We start from the raw sequence: 24479 nt of genomic DNA, 5'->3' as shown, positions 1-24479 counted from the left end.
TATATACAATAAGTATATATAGTATATATTTAATATAATATAGTATATATTTGAACCAAAAAATTAGTGCTGGTTGGTAGTTTGTATTCACACATTTCGACTTGTAAATGTGAACTTACAAGGATTATTTAAAAGAGCAACACACAAGTTTCTCGCTCGTTCTTCTTGTGATAAGACAGCTTTCCGAACGAGTGGTAGATAGAAAACAAATTGTTATGACTATTCAAAAGTGCTTAAACTAAGTTATTCTATTCTAATTCAAACCCGTAGTTCCTGAGATTAGTGCTTTCAAACAAACAAACAAACTCTTCAGTTTTTTAATATTAGTATAGATGTAAATTGGAACATAAATAAATAATAACTAATCTTTCCTTACCACAAGACTTATGTTCGTTAATCGGGTGCTACCTACTTGTTACCAGTCTCCAGTCTGTTCAGATTACGAACACTGATTAGACTATTTTCTTTTGACAGAATTGCAATATATAGTGACCACCAGTATATTTTCTGTATTCCATTTAGTAATGGATCTGTATTTTTATAATCATGTATAAGCTCATTTCAAAAGAATGCGATCAGAGTGATTTTTCAGTTCTTCTTAGCTCGAAAGCATTGCTAACAGACTAATCATAAGAATCTGTAGATATATCCTACGTGAATAAATATATTTTGATACTGATTGATTAAGTAGATTTCTTCATGAATAAATATATTTTGATATTCATTGATTAAGTAGATTTTTTAAATGTTATTTGAATAGGTTAAAAAAGGTAGCATATTACAAAAGACCGTAAAAGAGTAGAATAGAATAGACAATCGTTTATTCAAATAAACTTACATTGAAGCACTTTTGAATAGTCATCACATTTTTTTTAATCTACCGCTCATTCGAAAAGCTGTCTCATCACAAGAAGAACGAGCAAGAAACTTGCGTGTTGCTCTTTTAAATAATTTTATTATTACTTCACATTTTTAAGTTTAAGTGTGTGAATACAGACTACCAATTAGCACTAATTCAATGAAATAAACAAATAGAAAAAATAAAAAATACAAGTGTAATATAATAACGCAGGAGTTTAAGATCTGGGTATCGTGTTTCTAATATGTATATATAGCTAGGTAAACTTGTATTGTATCTTTGTGAAGACATTACATAATCTCGTAGGATCCCAAGTTCCAACACTTGGAAGTAATGGTTACATAGAACGATGGGAAACTTGCGGTAAGATTAGCTAATAGGTGTGAAGTAGGCTTGCCAACTATCCTAACTATATATAAAACAAACAAACATACAATCAGGACTGGTGTCTAACAGGAATAGTTTGTCTGTCCATTTTTTGATTAACGCAACATTTGAGATTTCAATGGGTATATGTGATTATTAATGTTAATAACGCAGTTATTAAGAACCAGGGATGGTATGGATATGAAATTTCGGATACGGATAGGTTTCGGATATAGGAATGATTATTACGGATAGTCTCATTTTTACAAACTTTGAATATCACATTTATTTATATTTAATACTAGCTTTTCCCGCAACGTAGTCCGCGTGGAATTTAACTTTATTTTTCTAAAATAGAAGTAGCCTAAGTTACTCATTATCACATCAGTTACCTGCCAATAAAAGTCCGTCAAAATCGGTCCAGTTATTTCTGAGATTAGCCGGAACAAACAGACAGACAGATAAAAATTCTAAAAACTGTTATTTTGGTGTATGTATCGTATTTACATTCATATGCATGTAGTAAAAAACGGTTATTTCAATATTACATACAGACACTCCAAATTTATTTATAGTATATGTATAGATGTGTAGATAAATAAATAAGTTTCAAGCTTCTAGATTTAAAAATATCGCTAGAACAATCTCTGTCCCTCCAATCAACTCGTAACCACAGCCAATGCAACCTCAAAACATCTAAAACCATAACATTACTTGAATCGATTACTTGAATGACGAGCGTGCATGGCAATAGTTGTTCGTGCACGGGATTTTCATTTAATGTTGGACATAGACACCTATATAAATATACATTGTAAATAAACTGGTTATTAAAAAAAATTGAGTTTTTAGCTAGTTCTTCTCAATTCTATATACTGAATTGGATGGTAGGGAAAAAATTAAAAATGTAATGTAAAAAATTTTACAGTCATAAGCGGCTAATATGTCCTACATGAATAAATGGTTTTTGAATTTGAGTTATTTGTGTTTTTTTTTTTTTTATATTTAAATACATTTTTCCACAGACATATTCGTCCATGCCTTTTTTAATTTACTTTAATATTATAATATTTATTTAATTTCCATTTTTGTACAACTCCAGCCGAGATGTTACAATTTGCCTAACAGTGACACCGAGGCAGATCTTATCCGTCTGGCCCAGAACCACCGCTGGCCGGCCGGGTGAGTTGACAACATGCAGTGTCACCCATCTTTATTTGGAAGATTAGATTTATCAATATGCATATACAATTATATAAATCTTACACTACTACTAATTTCACAGTTTTCATTACATTGTGCAATGTAAGAATTCATAATGTAACAATACGCATTATGAATTCTTACACTGCTTATACAATTATATGAATTCTTATTTTAACACGATTTTCAAAGTTCACTATTTGTTATAGTCCAGGTTTTGTTTAATTATTGACTGTTTAATTTCACAGTTCACTTTTTGTCGTAATTCGGCAATTTTTTTTTTTTTTTTGAGTTTTTTTGAGTTATTTGTGTTAACCTATTTCACTATTATATTACTAGTGTATAATAAACGCAAAAGTTTAAATATACTCGTATTTGAATTCTATATAACCGAAGGAAGTGCTCAGTGTTCAATATCGGAGTAAGCTTCACCGGAGAGTCACTAATATAAATTAATACACAAAGTTTTTTATTTGCTGTCGAGCAGATTCGAAGTCCCGACCCCTTGGGTGGCTAATTAGATTGGATTCAGATCAGACAGGTTCAGATGCATGATTATATAAGAGAACCACTGCGAAAGTTTTTTTGTTAATTTTTAAATGGATTCTAAATAATGAAGAAACAAAGAGTTTATCTGTTTTTTGAAACAAGTAACATCGGTCGGTTATTATTAGAATTGTATTGAGTATTCTGCCCTCTCTTACTATGGAGAAGGGAGAAGGGGGGTAGACGGGAGAGCTTAAAAGCTCGCTTTAGGCGTCTCTATCAATCGCAATACATTGGCGAGTAATACGAAATGAATAATCTAATTATTAATTTCGTACTCCCGTGATCTGTACAACTTTGCATGCACTTAGCAATTAGAATACAGATAGCAATTAAACTATATGTATTCTACCAATTAGGATTTAAACTAGATGTATTCTATCAATTAGGATTTGTGTAAAATGATTTTAACCGTTCTAATGTCGTTACAGGTTACAAACGTTTTGTACGTCTAAATATAGTTTTAAATAAATAAGAATATACCCTGGACAAATCATACTAAATAGTATAAAGCTCTGCTTGAGCTTGTGTTATGTACTAGACAAATTATTAAAATATTTAAACATATTTTGTAAATAAATAATTGTGGACCGGAAGACGCAGCGTGGGAAGGCCTCCAGCAAGGTGGACCGACGATCTGGGTAAGATCGCTGGAAGGCATTGGATGCGAGCAGCGCAGGACCGATCGTCGTGGAGATCTTTGGGGGAGGCCTATGTCCAGCAGTGGACGTCTTCCGGGCTGCGATGATGATGATGATGATTGTTACTTTGTATAGTGTGCAGTTGAACTTGTGATTATTGGAAAAAGCGGTCTGCTGAATTATATCTGATACGCCCCTGTATTTCTGCTGCTAAGATCTGCACAAATTATAGAAATTTATATTTATTCTAAAAATTTGTTCATTCGGGTCTGTGTGGATTCTAGTAATCTGGACAAAACCTAAGTTGTGCATTATTCCGGGCACATGTCACGATTACGACGGGAATTTTTTTGGCAGGTAGCTGATGTAATAAGGAGTAACTTAGAAAAATTCTATTATTTTCGAAAAAAGTTAAATTCAAAGCGGACGAAGTCGTGGGTACAGTATAAAATATTTTCTTTGTAAAAAAGCTTATTATAAAATTGAAGAATTTAAATGATAATAATGTTTTTGAAGAAAATATCTAACTTAAAATTCATAGCGCTGGCAATGTTATCTGATTGAACAGAGATTAAATATAAGTAAATCAATATTTATTTAAAAGACCAACACACAAGTTTCTTGCTTATACGACGACCTCGGTGGTGTAGCGGTCAAGCACACCGCTTTACGACCGATGGTCGCGGGTTCGATCCTCGCACGGTACAAACATTTGTATTCATGAGTATGATTGTTTGTATCGGTCTGGGTGTTTTCTATGTATAATATGTATGTATTTACAAAAAGAAAATCTATGTATATGTATCAGTTATCTAGTACCCATAACACAAGCTCTAGCTAGCTTAACTTGGGTTCTAGATGGCTCTGTGTGAATTGTCCTGAGGTTATTATTATTCTTTGATTATTATTGAATTTGAATTTGAATTCTTTATTTTTTCTCAGCTATTGCTGGTTTTCTCCAGACTTACGGGCCGAAACCAAGTAAGTGCAGAGTGTGTGTATGTGTGCGCGTGTGTGTATGTGTGAGTGTGTGTGTACTTATTGTAAATTGATCTGTTGAGTTCTTGTGAATGTATTTCCTCTTATTATTATTATTATTCTTCTTGTGATGAATCTGCATTCTGAATAAGCGGTAGAATAAAAAAAACTTGACTATTCAAAAGTGCTTATATTAAGTATATTTGAATAAAGATTATTTCTATTTTATTCTATTTATTCTTACATTTAGGCACTTAGCTATTATTCAATAATTGTAACTATATTTCTTGTTTATTTTTGGTGTATGATTAAAATCTGCCATACTCATCTTAAAGTACATAAACGTTAATATATATCCATATGCCGTATACTGTTTTATTTGCGATATAAGACATCGGTGCAGTTTCTATAAAGTATTTGATGAGGTATTTCATTTTTAAATGCCTCGACGAGACAGTGTCTGCGTACAATATAAGGAGACATTTGTTAATACTTCGTGCCCTGTAGACATTACATACTTTGCTGCAATTTGAAATTTTTAATCCTTCGAAAGAATTAAATAGTCTACATCTCTTTTATGAAGAACTAGCTACTCGCCCCGACTTTGCTCGGGTGTACATGTATTATATATATAATTATAAACCTTCCTCTTGAATTACTCTATCTATATGAAAAAAATCGCTTCAAAATCAGGTGGATAATTTTAAAGATTTAAGCATATATAGAGACAGATAGCGGGACAACTAGTTGTCTATAAAAAATATTATAATATATTTTTTATGGCAATTTCAAAGGTAATTTTTTCATAGGAATAATATAATAATACTAGCTGTATCCGCGACTTCGTCCGCGTGGAATTTAACTTTATTTTTCTAAAATAAAAGTAGCCTAAGTTACTCCTTATTATAACAGCTACCTGCCAAAAAAAGTCCCGTCTAAATCGTTCGAGTCATTTCAGAGATTAGCCGGAACAAACAGACAGACAGATAAAAAGGGTGAAAAATGTTACTATAAATATATATAAACCTTCATCTTGAATCACTCTATCTATTAATAGAAACCGCTTCAAAATCCGTTGCATTGTTTTAAATATTTAAGCATACATAGGGACAGACAGCGACAGGGACTTTCTTTTATACTAATGATGACATAAAGGTATTAAACATTAAAAGATATCTTTTTTGTATAACCAAATTGACTTAAAGATAAAACAGGTATATCAATATACCTATTTTGTCTCTAAGTCAATTTGGTTATAAATAATTAATTAATAAATAATTAATTTTGGTTAATAATAACAGATAATTAAAAATATATTAACGGTAAATGTAAGTATGAAATTACTTACTATATATGCTTCATGAATATAATCTAGTTTCAAAATAATTAAAATTAATTGAGATCCATCAATTTATGAAACTCCTCGATTTACAGGATATAAAAACTCGTAGCGAATTTAAATACAAGTATGAAACACTATCAGATCTATCAATCTTAATTGAGAGGCAATATGATATATATGGTGTTTGCAAATCTATACATATATATAAAATTGAGGTGTCTGTTTGTAATATTGAAATAACCGTGTTTTACTACATGCGTATGAATATGAATACGGTAGATACACCAAAATAACTGTTTATACAATTTTTGTCTGTCTGTCTGTTTGTTCCGGCTAGTCTCTGAAATGGCTGGACCGATTTTGACGGGACTTTTATTGGCAGGTAGTTGATGTAATAAGGAGTAACGGAGGCTATTTTTAATTTAAAAAAATAAAGTTATATTCCACGCGGACGACGTTGCGAAAAGCTAGTATTAAATACAAATAAACGTGATATTCAAAGTTTGTAAAAATGAGACTATCCGTAATAATCATTTCTATATCCGAAACCTATCCGTATCTGAAATTTCATATCCATACCATCCCTGGTTCTTAATAACTGCGTTAAATATCATTAATAATTACATATACCCAATGAAATCTCAAATGTTGCGTTCATCAAAACATCGACAGACAAACTATTCCTGTTAGACACTAATCCTGATTGTATGTTTGTTTGTTTTATATATAGTTAGTACACTTAGACAATGTCGTGTGTACAGCTAGTAAATATATAAATATAAACATTTAAGACTAAGTACGAGACAAACAACACTATATACCTCAATTTGGAATGGCACGGTCGCAAGTACTTCATTACTAAAGTACTAAGTACATACTGCTTTCTTGATATATGATAGCGTAGCGGCTTTTGTATTGATTGCCGCATGCATCCTTATGTAAAGTGCGAATACTGTAACTACCATATAGTAATTTTTGTAGCTGTGACGTGGTCGTGTGGAATGAGTAGTCATGCTCACTAAAATGTCCAGACATGTGGCGGCGTGGTGGGCCGGGTCAATGGGCTCCCAAAAAAAATATGGTCGCGCGCAGTGATGGCTGGCTCATCCGTCATACTCGTGAACGAGTGCTGCTTGTAGGGACTGGTCTGCTCTTATCACTACGACTGATTTAATCTTATTGCATTATTATATTTGACCCAAAAAATTAGTGCTTGTTGGTAGTTTGTATTCACACGTTTCGACTTGTAAATGTAAACTTACAAGGATTATTTAAAAGAGCAACACACAAGTTTCTTGCTCGTTCTTCTTGTGATGAGACAGCTTTCCGAACGAGTGGTAGATAAAAAACAAATTGTTATGACTATTCAAAAGTGCTTAAATTAAGGTTATTTGAATAAATGATTTTCTATTCTATTCTATTCTACTATTCAGTACTGCTTAACTCATTATTAGATATAGATTAGATGAGATGGTCGAATATAATTTTAGATCCATAACATAAGTTTGCTCTGAAGCATAGTCGCAACTAACTTTGTGCATTCGCCATAAATAGCTATTTCTGGCAGTCAGACATATTGGACTGACAATGAGAATGACGTTCATAGTTGAACTACAACCGTGCATTCTAATCCTAAATATACGTGTATGCAAAATTAGCATGGTATTGCAATAGTTTGTGTTTAAAATTAAATTACATTTACTCTTTACTCTTACTTCATTACTCAACCTACAATAGAGTGATTAATTACTCAACCTACAATACGTTACTTAATTACTCAACCTATTATAATTACTCAACCTATAATAATTACTTAATTATTCAACCTATAATAATTACTTAATTACTCAACCTATAGTAAGTTACTTAATAACTCAACCTATTATAGATTGAGTAATTAAGTAAGTGATATTAATTCATTCATTCATAATTTAAGAGCTACGCTCTTGTCGGTGGAGCTCTTGCCACTTTCCGCGATCTTCCATCGTGCTCTTTAATTCTTGATACGACACGACTCCCATTTTGTCCCCAATTTGTTTGATGTAGCTATTCCTTCGTCTTCCCCTCCCCCTCTTTCCTTTTATTTTCCCCTCAATAATAATTTTCATGAAATCATCGTGCCGTATCAAGTGTCCTAACTATTTTCCTCGTCTATAAGTAAGAGATAGTGTCTAATAAAATAAAAAAAATTACATACCGGTGCCACAAATTGCAGGTAGAACAGATACATGATGTTAATGATCTCGACAGTGGTTTCCAGTATCATTGCCACAATCCAGGGTACCAGCAAGTACTTCTTGTCCTGTAACAAATTGTTCATTTAAAGCTAAAGTAAATTAATATAAAACTTATTTATACTAAATTTATTGTACTTTATATTTAATTAGTTACTCAACCAATTGGTTGTGTATTTATTATTTCGATTATGAATTAGTGCTGTATGGTAATTTGTAATCATAGATTTCAATTTAAAAAGATAAACTTACAACTAAATTATTTAAAAGAATAACATGCAAAACTCTTGTTTGTTCTTCTTGTGATGAGATATCATTCCGAATGAACAGTAGATTAAAATAATTAGTCCAAAGTGCTTCAATATAATGTTATTTGAATAAATAATTTTCTATTCTACTAGCTGACCTCGTAAACGTTATAAAAAATAGGGGTTGATGATAGAAGGGTCAAAATTTAGGGTTGTATGTATTTTTCAATTCTAAATAATAATAAAATGAAAATAAAATATTATGTCGTTAAAATAAAAAATATATATTTAGGGGTGGATATCCCTTACCACTTAGGGTATGAAAAATAGATAGTAACTGATTCTCAGACCTACTGAATATGCATATAAAATTTCATAAAAATCGATCAAGCCGTTTGGGAAGAGTATGGTAACTAACATTGTGACGCGAGAATTTTATATATAAGATTTTATTTCTTAAATACAGTTTTTTATATTTGCTGTTGCGTGATATAAAAGTATGTATATATCAGTGTGTATTTTTAATTTATTAAATATACATTTATTGTATATGCATGTGCATATATACAATTTATAGAAAAACTTTAAATACATAGTACTGACAATATTATCTGATTACACTAATAATGAATGCGTAGCGATTTCTATGTTGATTATCGCATGCCTCTTACTTGTTATACTGTAATTATTTATATAAAAAAACATCTATTAAAAAGAGCAACACACAAGTTTCTTGCTCATTCTTCTTGTGATGAATCTGCATTCCGAATGAGTGGTAGAATCAAAATATGACTATTCAAAAGTGCTTGTAATGAGTTTATTTGAATAGAGATTATTTCTATTTCTATTTCTATAATATACAAATAGATTACCCAAAATCTTGTATACTCAACATCGTTGTAATATATTGTATACGTCTATATCAGACAAATTGCAACACCTGATTTATTAGACTTAGTCTATTTGACACCGACGTTGCAGGATGAAAACGTCGAGACACCGTCTCTCAGATTATTATGCATAATTAATCACAGTACCTGTACAGACACGGTCTTTGTGTACAACAGGTCTCAAACGTGCTTTGTGGTGACTAGACACGTTGTCGGTTGATTGGATTTAGGGGCTCGTATTATAAACCAACGAACTTCGATGCAGTACATCAATACTGACGATTAATGAACTATGTGACAGTCTGACGAGCGCCTGGTTTGATGGTTTAGTACACCGCTTTACTATCCGATGGTCGTGGGTTCGATTCCTTGCTTATTCATGAGTATGATTGTTTGTATCGGTCTGGGGTGTTTTCTATGTTTATTTACAAAAAAAATGTATACAAGTATATCAGTTGTCTAGTACCTATAACACAAGCTCTGCTTAGCTTGGGTCTAGATGGCGCTGTATGAATTGTCCTGAGATATTATAATATATTATTATGTATTTGTAGAATAAAGGAGGGTATTGCATTATCAAATATAGATGTAAAGTTGCAAATTATTTAAACGTACAGTGGCAAGAAACTCAATTGCATTACTATATTTTTAAAAGTCAGTTTATTTACAATGTATATTTATATAGGTGTATATGTCTAACATTAAATAGGAGCGGGATATGCAATTCTAGTGTATAATAATGTCAAATAATGTATATACATACATAATAATGTATATAAAAGCCATCAAGTATGGTCGGTTGTGAGCGGCGTTAGCAATTTAAAGTTGATTGTTAACCATAGGACTGCTCGATTTGAATAATAAGTTGAACATTTGTTATTTTACGACCTCAACTTTATATTTGATTCTTATAACCAAACTAATATAATTGCTGAAACTAATTCGTTCAGACACAGTTATTTTTGTCGACCCAGTTTTATTTGAAAGTAAGTCACAGGTGATTTTAATATATCATATAAGGACAATTCACACAGTGCCATCTAGTCCCAAGTTAAGCTATCTAAAGCTTGTGTTACGGGTACTACATAACTGATACAAGTATATAGATAATTTTTTTTCGTAAATGGATACATATTATACATAGAAAACACCGAGACCGATACAAACAATCATATTCATGAATACAAATGTTTGTGCCGTGCGAGGAATCGAACCCGCGACTATCGGTCGTAAAGCGGTGTGCTAGACCACCGAGGACGTCAAATAAGCTTTGTTCTCCGTTGACACGAACTTCATTTAATATTTTTTATATCTTATGCTATTATATATATAATAATAATATTATAAATGCGAAATTAACTGTATTCGTGTGTACGGTATGAAAGTAACGTTAATTTTAAAGCTGAAACTTAAACATGAAACTTATATTTCAGACTGTTGATTAAATATAAAATTCAAAGGTTATACAAATATTATTAGACGACCTCGGTGGTCTAGCGGTCTAGGACACCGCTTTACGACCGATGGTCGCGGGTTCGATTCTTCGCACAGCTCAAACATTTGTATTCATGAGTATGGTTGTTTGTATCGGTCTGGGTGTTTTCTATATATAATATGTTTGTATTTACAAAAAAAAATATCTATGTATACGTATCAGCTATCTAGTACCCATAACACAAGCTTTAGCTAGCTTAACTTAGGTCTAGATGGCTCTGTGTGAATTGTCCTGAGATTATTATTATTCTTTCTTTATATATTATATATCTCCCTTTGATGGGGTAATAGACTGATCATTGCGGGTAAAAATCACCAAACAATGACAGTATAAATTATGAATGATGAGGATGGATAATTTTTAAGTGGAAGACAAAAATTTGCGGACTATTCTACAAGTGTTTAATATTACAGCTTTTTGGAGAAGTATGAAAGTAAGTGGGTGAAGTTGTAATATCTTGAGGCTAGTGTGTAGGGATGCTGGGATGACATCTGTGGACGAGATAATAATTGGGAGAGTTTTCACTGTTTCTACCTGCCGTTGTATTTTTAGTTCTATTGCCAAATCAGTATATTTAGCAATTTTTTCTGTATGTGTTTGTAAAAGATTGTGTGTTTGGTATTGCAATATCTATAACATAAACTATTTTATTTTTCTTATCATGTAGTGTTATATCTGGTCTGTTGTGATATACAGTTATTATTATTACTATTATATTACCCTTAAGGAGTAAAATTAAATAGAGGATGAAAGTTGGTACGGAAATTAGTCATGTGTGAAGATAGAATGATGATCATTTTTCTTTGACTTTTCAGGTTTTTAAAAATAATTTACTAATATTACAAATGCGAAAGTAACTCTGTCTGTCTATAGCGCTTTCACTACAAAACTACTGAATCAATTAAAATGAAATTTGGTATAGAGATAGTCTCAACTCTGGGGTGGGACATAGGCGACTTTTTAAAGCGTAGTAAGGGGTTAAAAGGTGTGAAGAAAGGTTGCATGGAAATATCGTCGTTTTCAAAGCTAGAAGCTTAAAACTTATTTTTTAAGCTATTTATTTAATATAAATAAACGACATATTACACGATGGGTGATATTTAATTCGAATTGATTTTGTAAATTAGAGAGTAAGATACAATACTATATTTCATAATGAAATAAGGATATTTGGACATTGCGTCAACTTTAGTTACCCTTAAGGGGTGAGATCTGGTCGGGCCCCATCCATACGCCCAGCCAGGAGTGGAAGACTGCCAGCTAACTAATTACTTCCTCCTGAAAATTGGGGCATACAATTGTCGTGTGAATTTTTAATACATCATTTATATGGAAAGAAAAGATTTTAACTTCTCGAAATGAACTCTATGAAGAGTTACATGTAAAAAAACTAATAAGTTATGTAAGTACGTTGATGGTAGGATGTAATAGTATTTTTAATAATGACTAAGTGAATTTGGACATTACGTCAACTCCAGTTACCCTTAAGGGATGAGATCTGGTCGGGCCCCATCCATACGCCCAGCCAGGAGTGGAAGACTGCCACCTGACTAATTTCTTCCTCCTGAAAAGTGGGGGGTAGGTATAAATGTAGTTATAAATGTTTTATGCATCATTCAGATAGTTCAGTAAAGAGACAAGGTAGTGTATTCGAGATTCGTTGTTCGAGATGAAATCATATTTTTATATAATTTATTAAGATCAAGAACCTGGTATTAAGTGTTCTTGTCTGTGAAATATAGTCTACTATGTACATATGTACATAAGTCTAAATGTATTAGTAGAACTCTCTAGTTCTAATGTGGATTATAAGTCCTGATCTCAAAATAAGATACATAAGTCATACAGCGATGTGACAATGAAATAATTTGAATAAATTATTCTATAATACATATAAACATATAAACTCGAAATCCAAACAGTTATATGTAAATTAAAATTGATGTCATAAGTAAAATTTTTGGTTTCATTACTTGTAGAGTGGACTCTAAGTCCAGTGAAGATGTCAGTCATGAATCAGTAGTTAATTTAAGTCCAATATATAGTGAAGTGAATCGTATTTTTATCTAATAAAATGTAATGGTCCTTCCTAAATCTATTTAACTTCATAATATTGTTAGAACAGTTATTAATTATATATCTATATTTTTTTAAATATAAATTAATACTGATATGTTTTATCTCATCCTATGAAATATTATAGTGCCTGCATAAATTTGTATTTATAAGTCGAGTCATATTTATTTTTGTCTAAGTGATTCCGTTGTACAACCTTAGCCAAAAGTATTAAGCACCCCAGAAAAATGCTCAATTCATGTTTATCAATTGAACAATGAATAACTAACTTCCGGGACCACAAATAACTTCCTAGAAGAGCAAGCATCTAGTATTTGTTACGTCACAAAACACCTGGCCTTTTTGTTAAATCTTCCCCAGATATTTCTCTTGTAAGATCAGAAATAAACCATCTAAGTCCTCTAAATGAATACTGTTTGGTAATTTTAATTTAATGAATCAGTACAGGCGTATTGGAAACGATTATCATGTTCACACCAGCTGTGACCGTCACCACTAAAGCACTGTCTATGTTGGATCAAACCGCAGACAAGCCGCAGAATATTAGTGTCCTACCCACGCTGCAGCCGACGTGTCGATGTCGAGCTTGTACGCTGAATTGTAACTAGGTGTATTCAATTAACTGCCATGTAATTGACAGCTTCAGTGGCGTGATTTAATCATTTTAATCTCAATAATCGTAGGTACAATTTGTTGAGAAATTCTTTTGATATTAATATATTTGACGTTTATTTTTTGTATCCTTTAATCAATATTATAAAGAAAATTTATACAATATGTCACTTCTCTGTCTACCATCTTACTATTAAAACATTATTTTATTATTTCTACAACAATATTTATGAGTAATATTTATTTTTAAATTGTATTGTACAGAATCATGTTTTTGTAGAAAATATCTAACTTAAACTTCATAGCGCTGACAATGTTATCTAATTGAACAGAGATTAAGTACGTAGCGGTTTCTATGTTGATTGTCGCATGCCTAATCCTTGTTATTAATTAAATATAATTAAATCAATATTTATTTAAAAGAGCAACACATAAGTTTCTTGCTTATTCTTCTTGTGATGAATCTGCATTCCGAATAAGCGGTAAAATAAAAAAACTTGACTATTCAAAAGTGCTTATATTAAGTTTATTTGAATAAAGATTATTTCTATTTCTATTTCATGAAAAGAATTAAAAGACAATTAATTATAACGCTCGTTGGAAAATGCCACGAGCGGCCCAGAACCTACTCGTATCATTACGGTTCTCTTCCTCTTATTCGCCATCCGTTTTATTGATGGAGTTTATTCGTTTATGTTCAGGGATTTAAACCAATTTAACCCTATTTTGACCATTACTATATTTAAAAAGCTAAAAGGTTTTACTGGCTGAAGAAAAAGATACCAAATCTTCTTTTTACCTACACAAATCCTAATCTTTAATCATTACATAGTATAAAACAAAGTCGCTGTCGCTGTCTGTCCCTATGCTTAAAACTACGCAACGGATTTTGAAGCGGTTTTTATTAGATATCTATTAGATAGTGTAATGGATCGGTGGACTGTATGACTGTATAAATTATGAAAACAAATTGTTGGAAACTATTTTATATACCTTTTTTAGTGTCTATATTTTTATAAATATTATATTGTTTTTATATGACGGGGAAAAATGTTGGGGCACTTGATACGACACGACGAACTAATTAACAACATTATAGAAGGAAAAATAGATGGAAAGAGAGGTAGGGGAAGACCAAGACGCAGCTATATCAAGCAAGTTAAAGAAAAAGCTGGAGTCGTGTCGTATCAACAGCTAAAGGGACTGATAGAAGATCGTGGAAGGTGGCGGGAGCTCCACCGACAAGAGCACAGCTCTTAAATTATGAATGAATGAATGAAGTCAATTTAATACAAAAATATTCTACAACTACAACACTGCCGTTTTACTTTTTGCTCGTCATCTTGGTCTCCATCCTTCACACAAATAGTTTATATAATAATAGTATATTATTTTGCAGTTGCGAAACTATGAAAAGACAATAAGAAAATAATTGAAATGTATCAAAAAACATGCCATAAAAAGTACTGTTCTAAAAATATAGACTTAAAAATAATAAAAGTATCAAAAGATGTTGCGGCAACAGATAGAGTGATTCTGATGGAAAATTTATATATATATATAATACACGTACTGGGCGAAGCCGGAGGTAGTAGCTAGTCATCTATAAGAAAAAAAACCTAGTTCTGAGAAACGGGGGCATAGTCCCCATTAGTAGCATACCCGTTTCCACGTAGAAAAACACTTATACACTTATACATCTTCTTATATGTCGGTATTTTGTTTTGTCACTACTTCGCGACCCAGTTTCCAAAAGGTTATCTTTGAACTGAAGATGGGGCGTGGTCAGGAGAGATCAATTGGAGCATTTGTCTATATATTACATCTATCTACTAGACAGCCTCGGTGGTCTAGTGGTTTAGCACACCGCTTTACTATCCGATGGTCGTGGGTTCGATTCCTCGAACGGTACAAACATTTGTATTCATAAGTATGATTGTTTGTATCGATCTGGGTGTTATCTATGTATAATATGTATATATTTACAAAAAAAAATGTAACCATTTATACCAGTTGTCTAGTACCCATAACACAAGCTCTGCTTGGCTTGGTACTAGATGGCGCTGTGTGAATTGTCCTGAGATATCTACTTTATAGTAAGCTATAGATGTTTTTTATTTCATGTGTACATGATGTGTATTAAATACACGTTTACGTTAATTTAAGTTTAAGTTAATATTTATTTATTTAGAATTTATTTAAAATTACTAAAAGTATATATTAAAATAATGTGATGTACTTTAATAAAGTTCTCACCTGCAACAAGCTCTCGAAAAAAAATAAGGAATATAAAATCAGATCACTTAGACCATTGTGGTGAATTCACCAAGAATCACGCAACACACAAGTTTCTTACTCATTCTTCCTGTGATGAATCTGCATTCCGAATGAGTGGTAGAATCAAAATATGACTACTCAAAAGTGCTTGTAATGAGTTTTTTTTTAATAAAGATTATTTCAATTTCTATTAATCAAACTAGGTTCCTATGAGAAGGGAATTGCTAGTAATATGGCTAATAACCCTATCTAACAATGTACCATGTCAGACTGACCTCCACGAAGTCCCCCCTGGAAACCATCGTGATAAATTCTTGGTGAATTTGTTACGGCTAACTGACCTGACCTCCTCATCTTATCATCCTCCACCACCGCTCCGCCAGTGTAAACCGTTATCGCAGGTGGGTGAACCATTCCATTATCAACCATAAAAAAAATAGTTCTAGTGAAGGGATCTACTCGTAAGTTGTTAGTTCACCTACTGACCCCAATATAAGAAACTGTTTTAATCCCTTGGCAGTAAGGATGGGTCACGTACCTATGTGATATGGTGGCTCGGTCGAGTTTCTTGATAACATGATAATTCACTTTATTAAGGGAAGCACCCCACAGCTTTGCCAAGGGAATTTATACCTTATTACAAAATAATACGTATGCCAATTAAATTTTATATGATACGCACATCAAAACTTTAGAACCGAGTTTGTACGGGTTTGTATTTAAAATTGGGAAAATAAGGATGTCCATTAATGAAGTACTATTTTCTTTTCGGACTACTCTAATACTGTTGGCCGCAGCTGGCCTTTACAGCTTCACCGGACGATAGGGGGCGAGTGCAGATGGCACTCCAAACCAAGGAAGGACTTATGGAGCGGCTGAAGGCCAACTCCTGCCTGACGGGTACGACTTTAGTCTGGCATCACTAGGGGTTCGAACCTCGGCGCAGGCCGTCGTAATATCGATCCCCATTGAATTGGACGGGGATCGATCGGAAGGGTAATAGAGTACTAGAGGTTACTAGCCTATTCTTAAGACTGTTTTTTAGTAGTTGTAAGATAGCTTATCTTTAACTTAAATATCATTAAGATCGGTTAGATCATTAAGTCATAAACTATATTAGAAATAGAAGTAATCGTTATTTATACATATAAATAAAATTGGAGTGTCTGTTTCTAATATTGAAATAACCGTTTTTTACTACTTACATATGAATATAAATACGGCTATACACCAAAATAACATTTTTTACAATTTTTGTCTGTCTGTCTGTTTGTTCCGGTTAATCTCTGAAATGGCTGGATCGATTTTGACGGGACTTTTTTTATCAGGTAGCTAATGTAATAAGGAGTAACTTAGGCTACTTTTATTTTTGAAAGATTAAATTCCACGCGGACGAAGTCGCGGGAACTGCTAGTTATAAATAATTAACTCTGGACAATTAACACAGCGCCAATTTGTCCCCACGGTAAGCAGCGTGTTATGGGTACAAGATAACTGATATAATTACGAGATTTTTTTTTAAATACATACATATATAGTTAACACCCAGACCGTACAAACAATCATACTCATGAATACAAATGAATGTGCGTGCGAGGAATCGAACCCGCGACCGTCGGAAGTACGCCGGTTTAGCGGTTTAGCACAAACCGCTAAACCACCGAGGCCCTCAATATATAAACTTTAGATTTTTTTAAAGTTAACTAATATACTATAATATTACTATATATTCAATAATATGTTAATTCATATTGTTTAAGGTAATTGTTATCCTCTTATTCAATACTTAAGAACCAATTTTCTTTACAAAGTCTCGAATATTAAAACCGATATGGATTTAATAACATTCCGAACATCAAATCGGTACATGTTTGTGAAGTTTTTGATTTACGAGCGTGTATAATAAAGAACCGCAGACATACTCAATATAAAATACTTTTTTACTGCAGTAACGTTTCAATAAACGTTACTTAAAACAACGCAAACGCTTCGCAACGGTTCGTTTAAAGCAAACATAGTTCTTCCAGCGGCATCCAACTCTGTTTGCAGTATAGAAAAAAGGAACTGAATAAAAATTGTGTAAAATAATTAAAAGCTTCACGCGGATGGTAGTCGAAAGTAATAAAGAATGGGCAAGTTTGTTTGTAAACACAGTTTACAGCTCAGCCGACCGTGCTTACATGAAATTGCCGCTCTATACGGTACTAGGTACTCGCCCCTGCTTCATACGGGGGTACATGTATCATACACATAAACCTTCCTATTGAATCACTCTATCTATTAAAATAACCGTATCAAAATGAAAATCAGCGACTTTGTTTTGTACTATGTAATGATGATGATTATGATGATGATGATGATGATGATGATGATGATGATGATGATGATGATGATGATAATGATTAAACAATTTAATAAATATCGGCAGGTTGTATATCCATTGAAAACTTTGGCCTTATTACATGAAAAGTCTCGTAAAAATTCACAACACTTCTCTTCGTATTGTCAATTGCAAAATCCTAGTTTTTGAAGGCTCTTTCATCACATATTTTATAGAAAAGTTCAGCGTTTGATATGTAACTCACTTATAGTTCACAGTTGAAATCATGGCATGAAATTAAAGCACGTAAAGTGAAATTTTGCTCCATTTTCATTGTCCTATCCAAGAGAAAGTTCATTTTGCATCACCGTAGTTTCAACGTCGCAGGAATTTCCGTCCTTTTGAAATCTATACAATTCCTGTAGCTATTTAAATTAAATAAAAAATCCTATAGAAACAGCTCTAATTTACAGTTGACATTTGAAAGGGGAAAATGTATATTTTACATTTTACATTTTCCCTTTACAACTACAGTTTTTTAAAGGTGATATACAAAGTTTTATTTAAATAGGAAAATATTTCAAAGCAAACTCTATTCTATACAATTTAATAAACTTCACAAATATTTGAAATAATAAAATAAAATATGGACCACGTCCTAAATTGTACAGAAGTGGAAGAAAACCCCTATAACATACTAATAGAAATAGAAATAGAAATAATCTTTATTCAAATAAACTTAATATAAGCAATTTTGAATAGTCAAGTTTTTTTATTCTACCGCTTATTCGGAATGCAGATTCATCACAAGAAGAATAAGCAAGAAACTTGTGGGTTGCTCTTTTAAATAAATATTATATTATTTAATTATATTTAATTAACAACAAGGACTAGGCATGCGACAGTCAACTTAGAAACCGCTACGCACTTAATCTCTGGTGTATACTCTTAGTTTTATAGTAATACTAGATGTGCATGCGGTTTTATCCGCATAAAATGTATATATGTGTTATTCGGTCAGCACGTGACCACGGCTAGTGCAGCCTAGTCGAAACGAGAGAGTCGAGAGAGGTAAATACCTTTATTTGCCATAAACTATTCGTGTTAAGACCCGGTTAAAAATTTAAATAACGTAACTGAAACTATCTGATATCCGATATAAAAAAATATTCGTAGTAACCGAATCCGAAATGAAAGTTTCGGATAATATCGGATAGCGGCGGAGCCCAATTGAGACACGTCATGTAACCAATTATTAGCTATTCGTATTTTACTTTTGAAATTTCTTCAGAAATTAATATCCGTAACCGAAATTATCCGAAACAAACGGATAATTAGAAATAATTTAATATCCGCATTCGTATCCGTATCCGGTATAATAATCATTTCTATATCCGAAACGGATAGGTTTCGGATATAGAAATGATTATTATACCGGATATATCCGAAATTTCATATCAATGACATGAAACCCAGTGATGGATAAAAAATATTTTTTATTTTTCGGTCCATTGTTAATACTATTTTGGATATGTATATACGAGTATATACTACCTTTTTATATATTCGATTACATCTATACATATAAATAAATTTGGAGTGTCAGTTTATAATATTGAAATAAACGTTTTTTACTACATACATATGAATATAAATGCGGTACATACACCAAAATAACATTTTTTACAACAATATATATACTTCATATCCGTCGAATGTAAGACGAAAAGTCAGTCAGTTCTAGTTACTTACGTTACTTAATCTACGCAAGTCACCAGGACCGATAAACCTGCCGTCTTGTCTTGTTTCTTATGTTGCAGTGGAAGATGTACGCCATATCTTCAGAAAAAATATAACACAAAATTTATTGTGTTTTACAATAATAACAATATTTTATATACTTATTACAAAATAATGCATTTCCTACACCATCGATACTATCAACAATATATATATATACTTCATATCCGTCGAATGTAAGACGAAAAGTCAGTCAGTTCTAGTTACTTACGTTACTTAATCTACGCAAGTCACCAGGACCGATAAACCTGCCGTCTTGTCTTGTTTCTTGTTTCTTGTTTTCCAAGTATAAAATTGGAGTCTCTGTTTATAATATTGAAATAACCATTTTTTACTACATACATATGAATATAAGTGCGGTACACCAAAATAACATTTTTTACAATTTTTGACTGTCTGTCAGTTTGTTCCGACTAATCTCTGAAATGGCTGGACCGATTTTGACGCGACTTTTCTTAGCAGATATGTGATGCAATAAGAAAATTTTTTTTTTGTAAAATAGAATTAAATACCACGCGTTCAAAGTCGTGGGACCAGCTAGTAAAATAATATAAATACAAATAGTAAGACAAACAGCGGTACAATTTTACATAAACCTGCATTCTCGGTTGGTAGTCACATAAACTTGTTCACGATTTCATACGGTGCACGTTTCAGCATTTAGTATTCTTTTAAAATTTCAGGACTGCCTTTCTATTTCCATACGTTTAGGGTTCTTTAGATACATATACCGTATAAAGAAACCTCTTTTATAAAAGTACTAGCTGTCCGGAAAACGTTGTTTTGCAATATAAATTAATAACGTTATAACAAAATAGGGGCTGGTGAAAGAAGAGTGACAATTTAGGGTTGTATGTATTTTTTAAAGATACATAATAAAAATAAAATTTAGGGATGGACAACCCTTATCATTTAGGGTTATGAAAAAAGATAGAAGCCCATTATTAGACCTACTGAATATGCATACAAAAATTCATAATAATCGACACGAGAATTTTATATATAAAACTATCTGTCCCGGCAAACGTTGTTTTGCCATATATATTAATAACGCTATAAAAAAATAGGGGTTGATGATACAAGGGTGAAAATTTAGGGTTGTATTTTTTAATGACACAATAAAAAATATAAATAAAAAAAAATGCCAAATAATAAAAAAATTATATTAGGGGTGGACAACCCTTATCACTTAAGGGTATGAAAAATAGATAGTAGCCGATTCTCAGAATTGTGAATATGCATATAAAATTTCATATCATCGGTCATGCCGTTTCAGAGGAGTATGGGAACTAACATTGTGACACGAGAATTTTATATATAAGATTACGGACACTATTATATTAACTTATATATTACATAGGATGTATCCTCTTCTGGCTTCTTATCTCGTTGTAAATTAAAAAGCGACAAGGTAATCAGAGCTAAGAAAATAAAATACTTAACATGTTTTATCCTCTTAAAACTGAGTAACCCGTCCCTTTAATGTTTCTGATGGCGTCAGTACAATGATTATTACGCAATAACAACAATCAATTCTATAATTATGATAATATATATAGTAATATATATTATAGCTATCATAGCTAGTAAGCTATCCCGGAAAACGATGTTTTGCCTTAAAATAAAAAAAAAATAGGGGTGGACTACCCCTAACATTTAGGAGGATGAAAAATAGATGTTGTCCGATTCTCAGACCTACTCAATACGCTCACAAAATTTCATGAGAATCGGTCAAGCCGTTTCGGAGGAGTATGGGAACGAAAACTGTGACACGAGAATTTTATATATAAGATAATAATCTCTCACAAACAACGTTTACCGGATTGTCTAATGGAGAAATAGTCGACATATAAATGGTAAATTACTTTAAGCCTACTGAATTTAGGCATAAATAAAGCGCTAAAGCACCGGGGGAATTAAGAATCTATACTTTTTCTTCTCTCTGTTCACTTTGTGACAAAGTACAAACTGATCACGTGGAATATAATGAACTCGTTTCGACTGGTCATGATCACAATACACAATTTTGTGTTGTCAAAGTAAAGTTACATACACTGAAAAAACTTGTTGACTTATATATGACGTAAATATATAAATTATTACAAATGATTTAATAAAATCTCAAATAAGTTGTAGAAATAATTAAACTAGTACATTTTTCTTTCTTCATATCGGTCGAATGTAAGACGAAAAGTGTGCGAGTCATGTCTTATTTCTACTGTTGTAGTTGTCGGTGTACGCTATATCTTCAGAAAAATGTCACAATTATTTATTTATGTGTATCACAATAATAAGAAAATATCATATACATATTACAAAATAACGCATTTTATATTACACGTGAACAGAAGAAAAGTTTTTCATAAATTGTTACTGAAGCTTTGAAATAAAAAAAAAAGATATCAATTCGGTACGAGCATATTTCTTTATTTATTTTCTCTTCTTTCTGTTCATTTTATGTGAAAAGTATAAACTGGTCACGTGGAATATAATGAACACATTTCGACTGTTCGTGATCACAATACACAATTTTGTGTTGTCAGTGTAAAGTTGTATCCATTGAAAAAACTTGTTGTTATATGATGTAAATATCAACTATTACCATTAATTTAATAAAATCTCACATTAGTCGCAGAAATAATTAACCTAGTACGTTTTTCTTTCTTCATCTCCGTCGAATGTAAAACGAAAAGTGTGTATGTTCTTAGTGCTCAGTACTCTTACGTACTGGGAACCAAAACATATCACACCTGCCGTCTTGTTTTGTTCCTAATATTGCTGTTGAAGTTTTATGCTATATCTTCAGAAAAAAATATAAGACAAAATTTATTGATATACGGCATGGCATACTAAACTGCTGCACCATCGATTCTATCAAGAATCTATTTATTTTTTCTTCTCTTTGTAGATTTTATGAGTAAAGTATGAAATGATTACATGGAACTTAACGAATTCATTTTTATAGATCGTGGTACACAATATCCTGTTTTCAGTGTAAAGTTAAAAAAAAAATATTACAATTGATTTAACAAAATCTCACATTAGTCACAGAAATTATGAAACTAGTACGTTTTTCTTTCTTCATATCCGTCGAATGTAAAACGAAAAGTGTGTATGTTCTTAGTGCTCAGTACTCTTACGTACTGGGAACCAAAACATATCACACCTGCCGTCTTGTTTTGTTTCTAATATTGCTGTTGAAGTTGTATGCTATATCTTCAGAAAAAAATATAGGACAAAATTTATTGATATACGGCATGGCATACTAAACTGCTGCACCATCGATGCTATCAAGAATCTATTTATTTTTTCTGCTCTTTGCAGATTTTATAAGTAAAGTATGAAATGATTACATGGAACTTAACGACTTCATTTTTATAGATCGTGGTACATAATATCCTGTTTTCTGTGTAAAGATAAAAAAATAAATATTATAATTGATTTAACAAAATCTCACATTAGTCACAGAAATTATGAAACTAGTACGTTTTTCTTTCTTCATATCCGTCGAATGTAAAACGAAAAGTGTGTATGTTCTTAGTGCCCAGTACTCTGACGTACTGGGAACCAAAACATATCACACCTGCCGTCTTATTTTGTTTCTAATATTGCTGTTGAAGGTATATGCTATATCGTCAGAAAAAATATAGGACAAAATTTATTGATATACGGCATGGCATACTAAACTGCTGCACCATCGATGCTATCAAGAATCTATTTATTTTTCTTCTCTTTGCAGATTTTATAAGTAAAGTATGAAATGATTACATGGAACTTAACGAATTCATTTTTATAGATCGTGGTACATAACATCCTGTTTTCAGTGTAAAGTTAAAAAAAAAATATTACAATTGATTTAACAAAATCTCACATTAGTCACAGAAATGATTAAACTAGTACGTTTTTCTTTCTTCATATCCGTCGAATGTAAAACGAAAAGTGTGTATGTTCTTAGTGCTCAGTACTCTTACGTACTGGGAACCAAAACATATCACACCTGCCGTCTTGTTTTGTTCCTAATATTGCTGTTGAAGTTTTATGCTATATCTTCAGAAAAAAATATAAGACAAAATTTATTGATATACGGCATGGCATACTAAACTGCTGCACCATCGATTCTATCAAGAATCTATTTATTTTTTCTTCTCTTTGTAGATTTTATGAGTAGAGTATGAAATGATTACATGGAACTTAACGAATTCATTTTTATAGATCGTGGTACACAATATCCTGTTTTCAGTGTAAAGTTAAAAAAAAATATTACAATTGATTTAACAAAATCTCACATTAGTCACAGAAATTATGAAACTAGTACGTTTTTCTTTCTTCATATCCGTCGAATGTAAAACGAAAAGTGTGTATGTTCTTAGTGCTCAGTACTCTTACGTACTGGGAACCAAAACATATCACACCTGCCGTCTTGTTTCGTTTCTAATATTGCTGTTGAAGTTGTATGCTATATCTTCAGAAAAAAATATAGGACAAAATTTATTGATATACGGCATGGCATACTAAACTGCTACACCATCGATTCTATCAAGAATCTATTTATTTTTTCTGCTCTTTGTAGACTTTATGAGTAAAGTATGAAA

General features: G+C 31.9%; 1 protein-coding gene across 1 annotated transcript in view; it reads right to left on the bottom strand.

Annotated features, from left to right (window-relative positions):
* Positions 1-24479, bottom strand: part of LOC131855713 (uncharacterized) — a 125212-nt gene that overhangs the window by 54415 nt on the left and 46318 nt on the right. The window contains exon 4 of the mRNA XM_059207013.1: positions 8133-8237. Coding sequence (XP_059062996.1) covers positions 8133-8237 — 105 coding nt within the window. The remainder of the gene's footprint in view (positions 1-8132; positions 8238-24479) is intronic.

The sequence above is a fragment of the Achroia grisella genome, unplaced genomic scaffold (assembly GCF_030625045.1).
Source record: "Achroia grisella isolate CSIRO2021 unplaced genomic scaffold, CSIRO_AGI_Agris_v1 utg1470, whole genome shotgun sequence".
Classification (NCBI taxonomy): domain Eukaryota; kingdom Metazoa; phylum Arthropoda; class Insecta; order Lepidoptera; family Pyralidae; genus Achroia; species Achroia grisella.
This window is presented reverse-complemented; position numbering and strand designations above follow the sequence as displayed.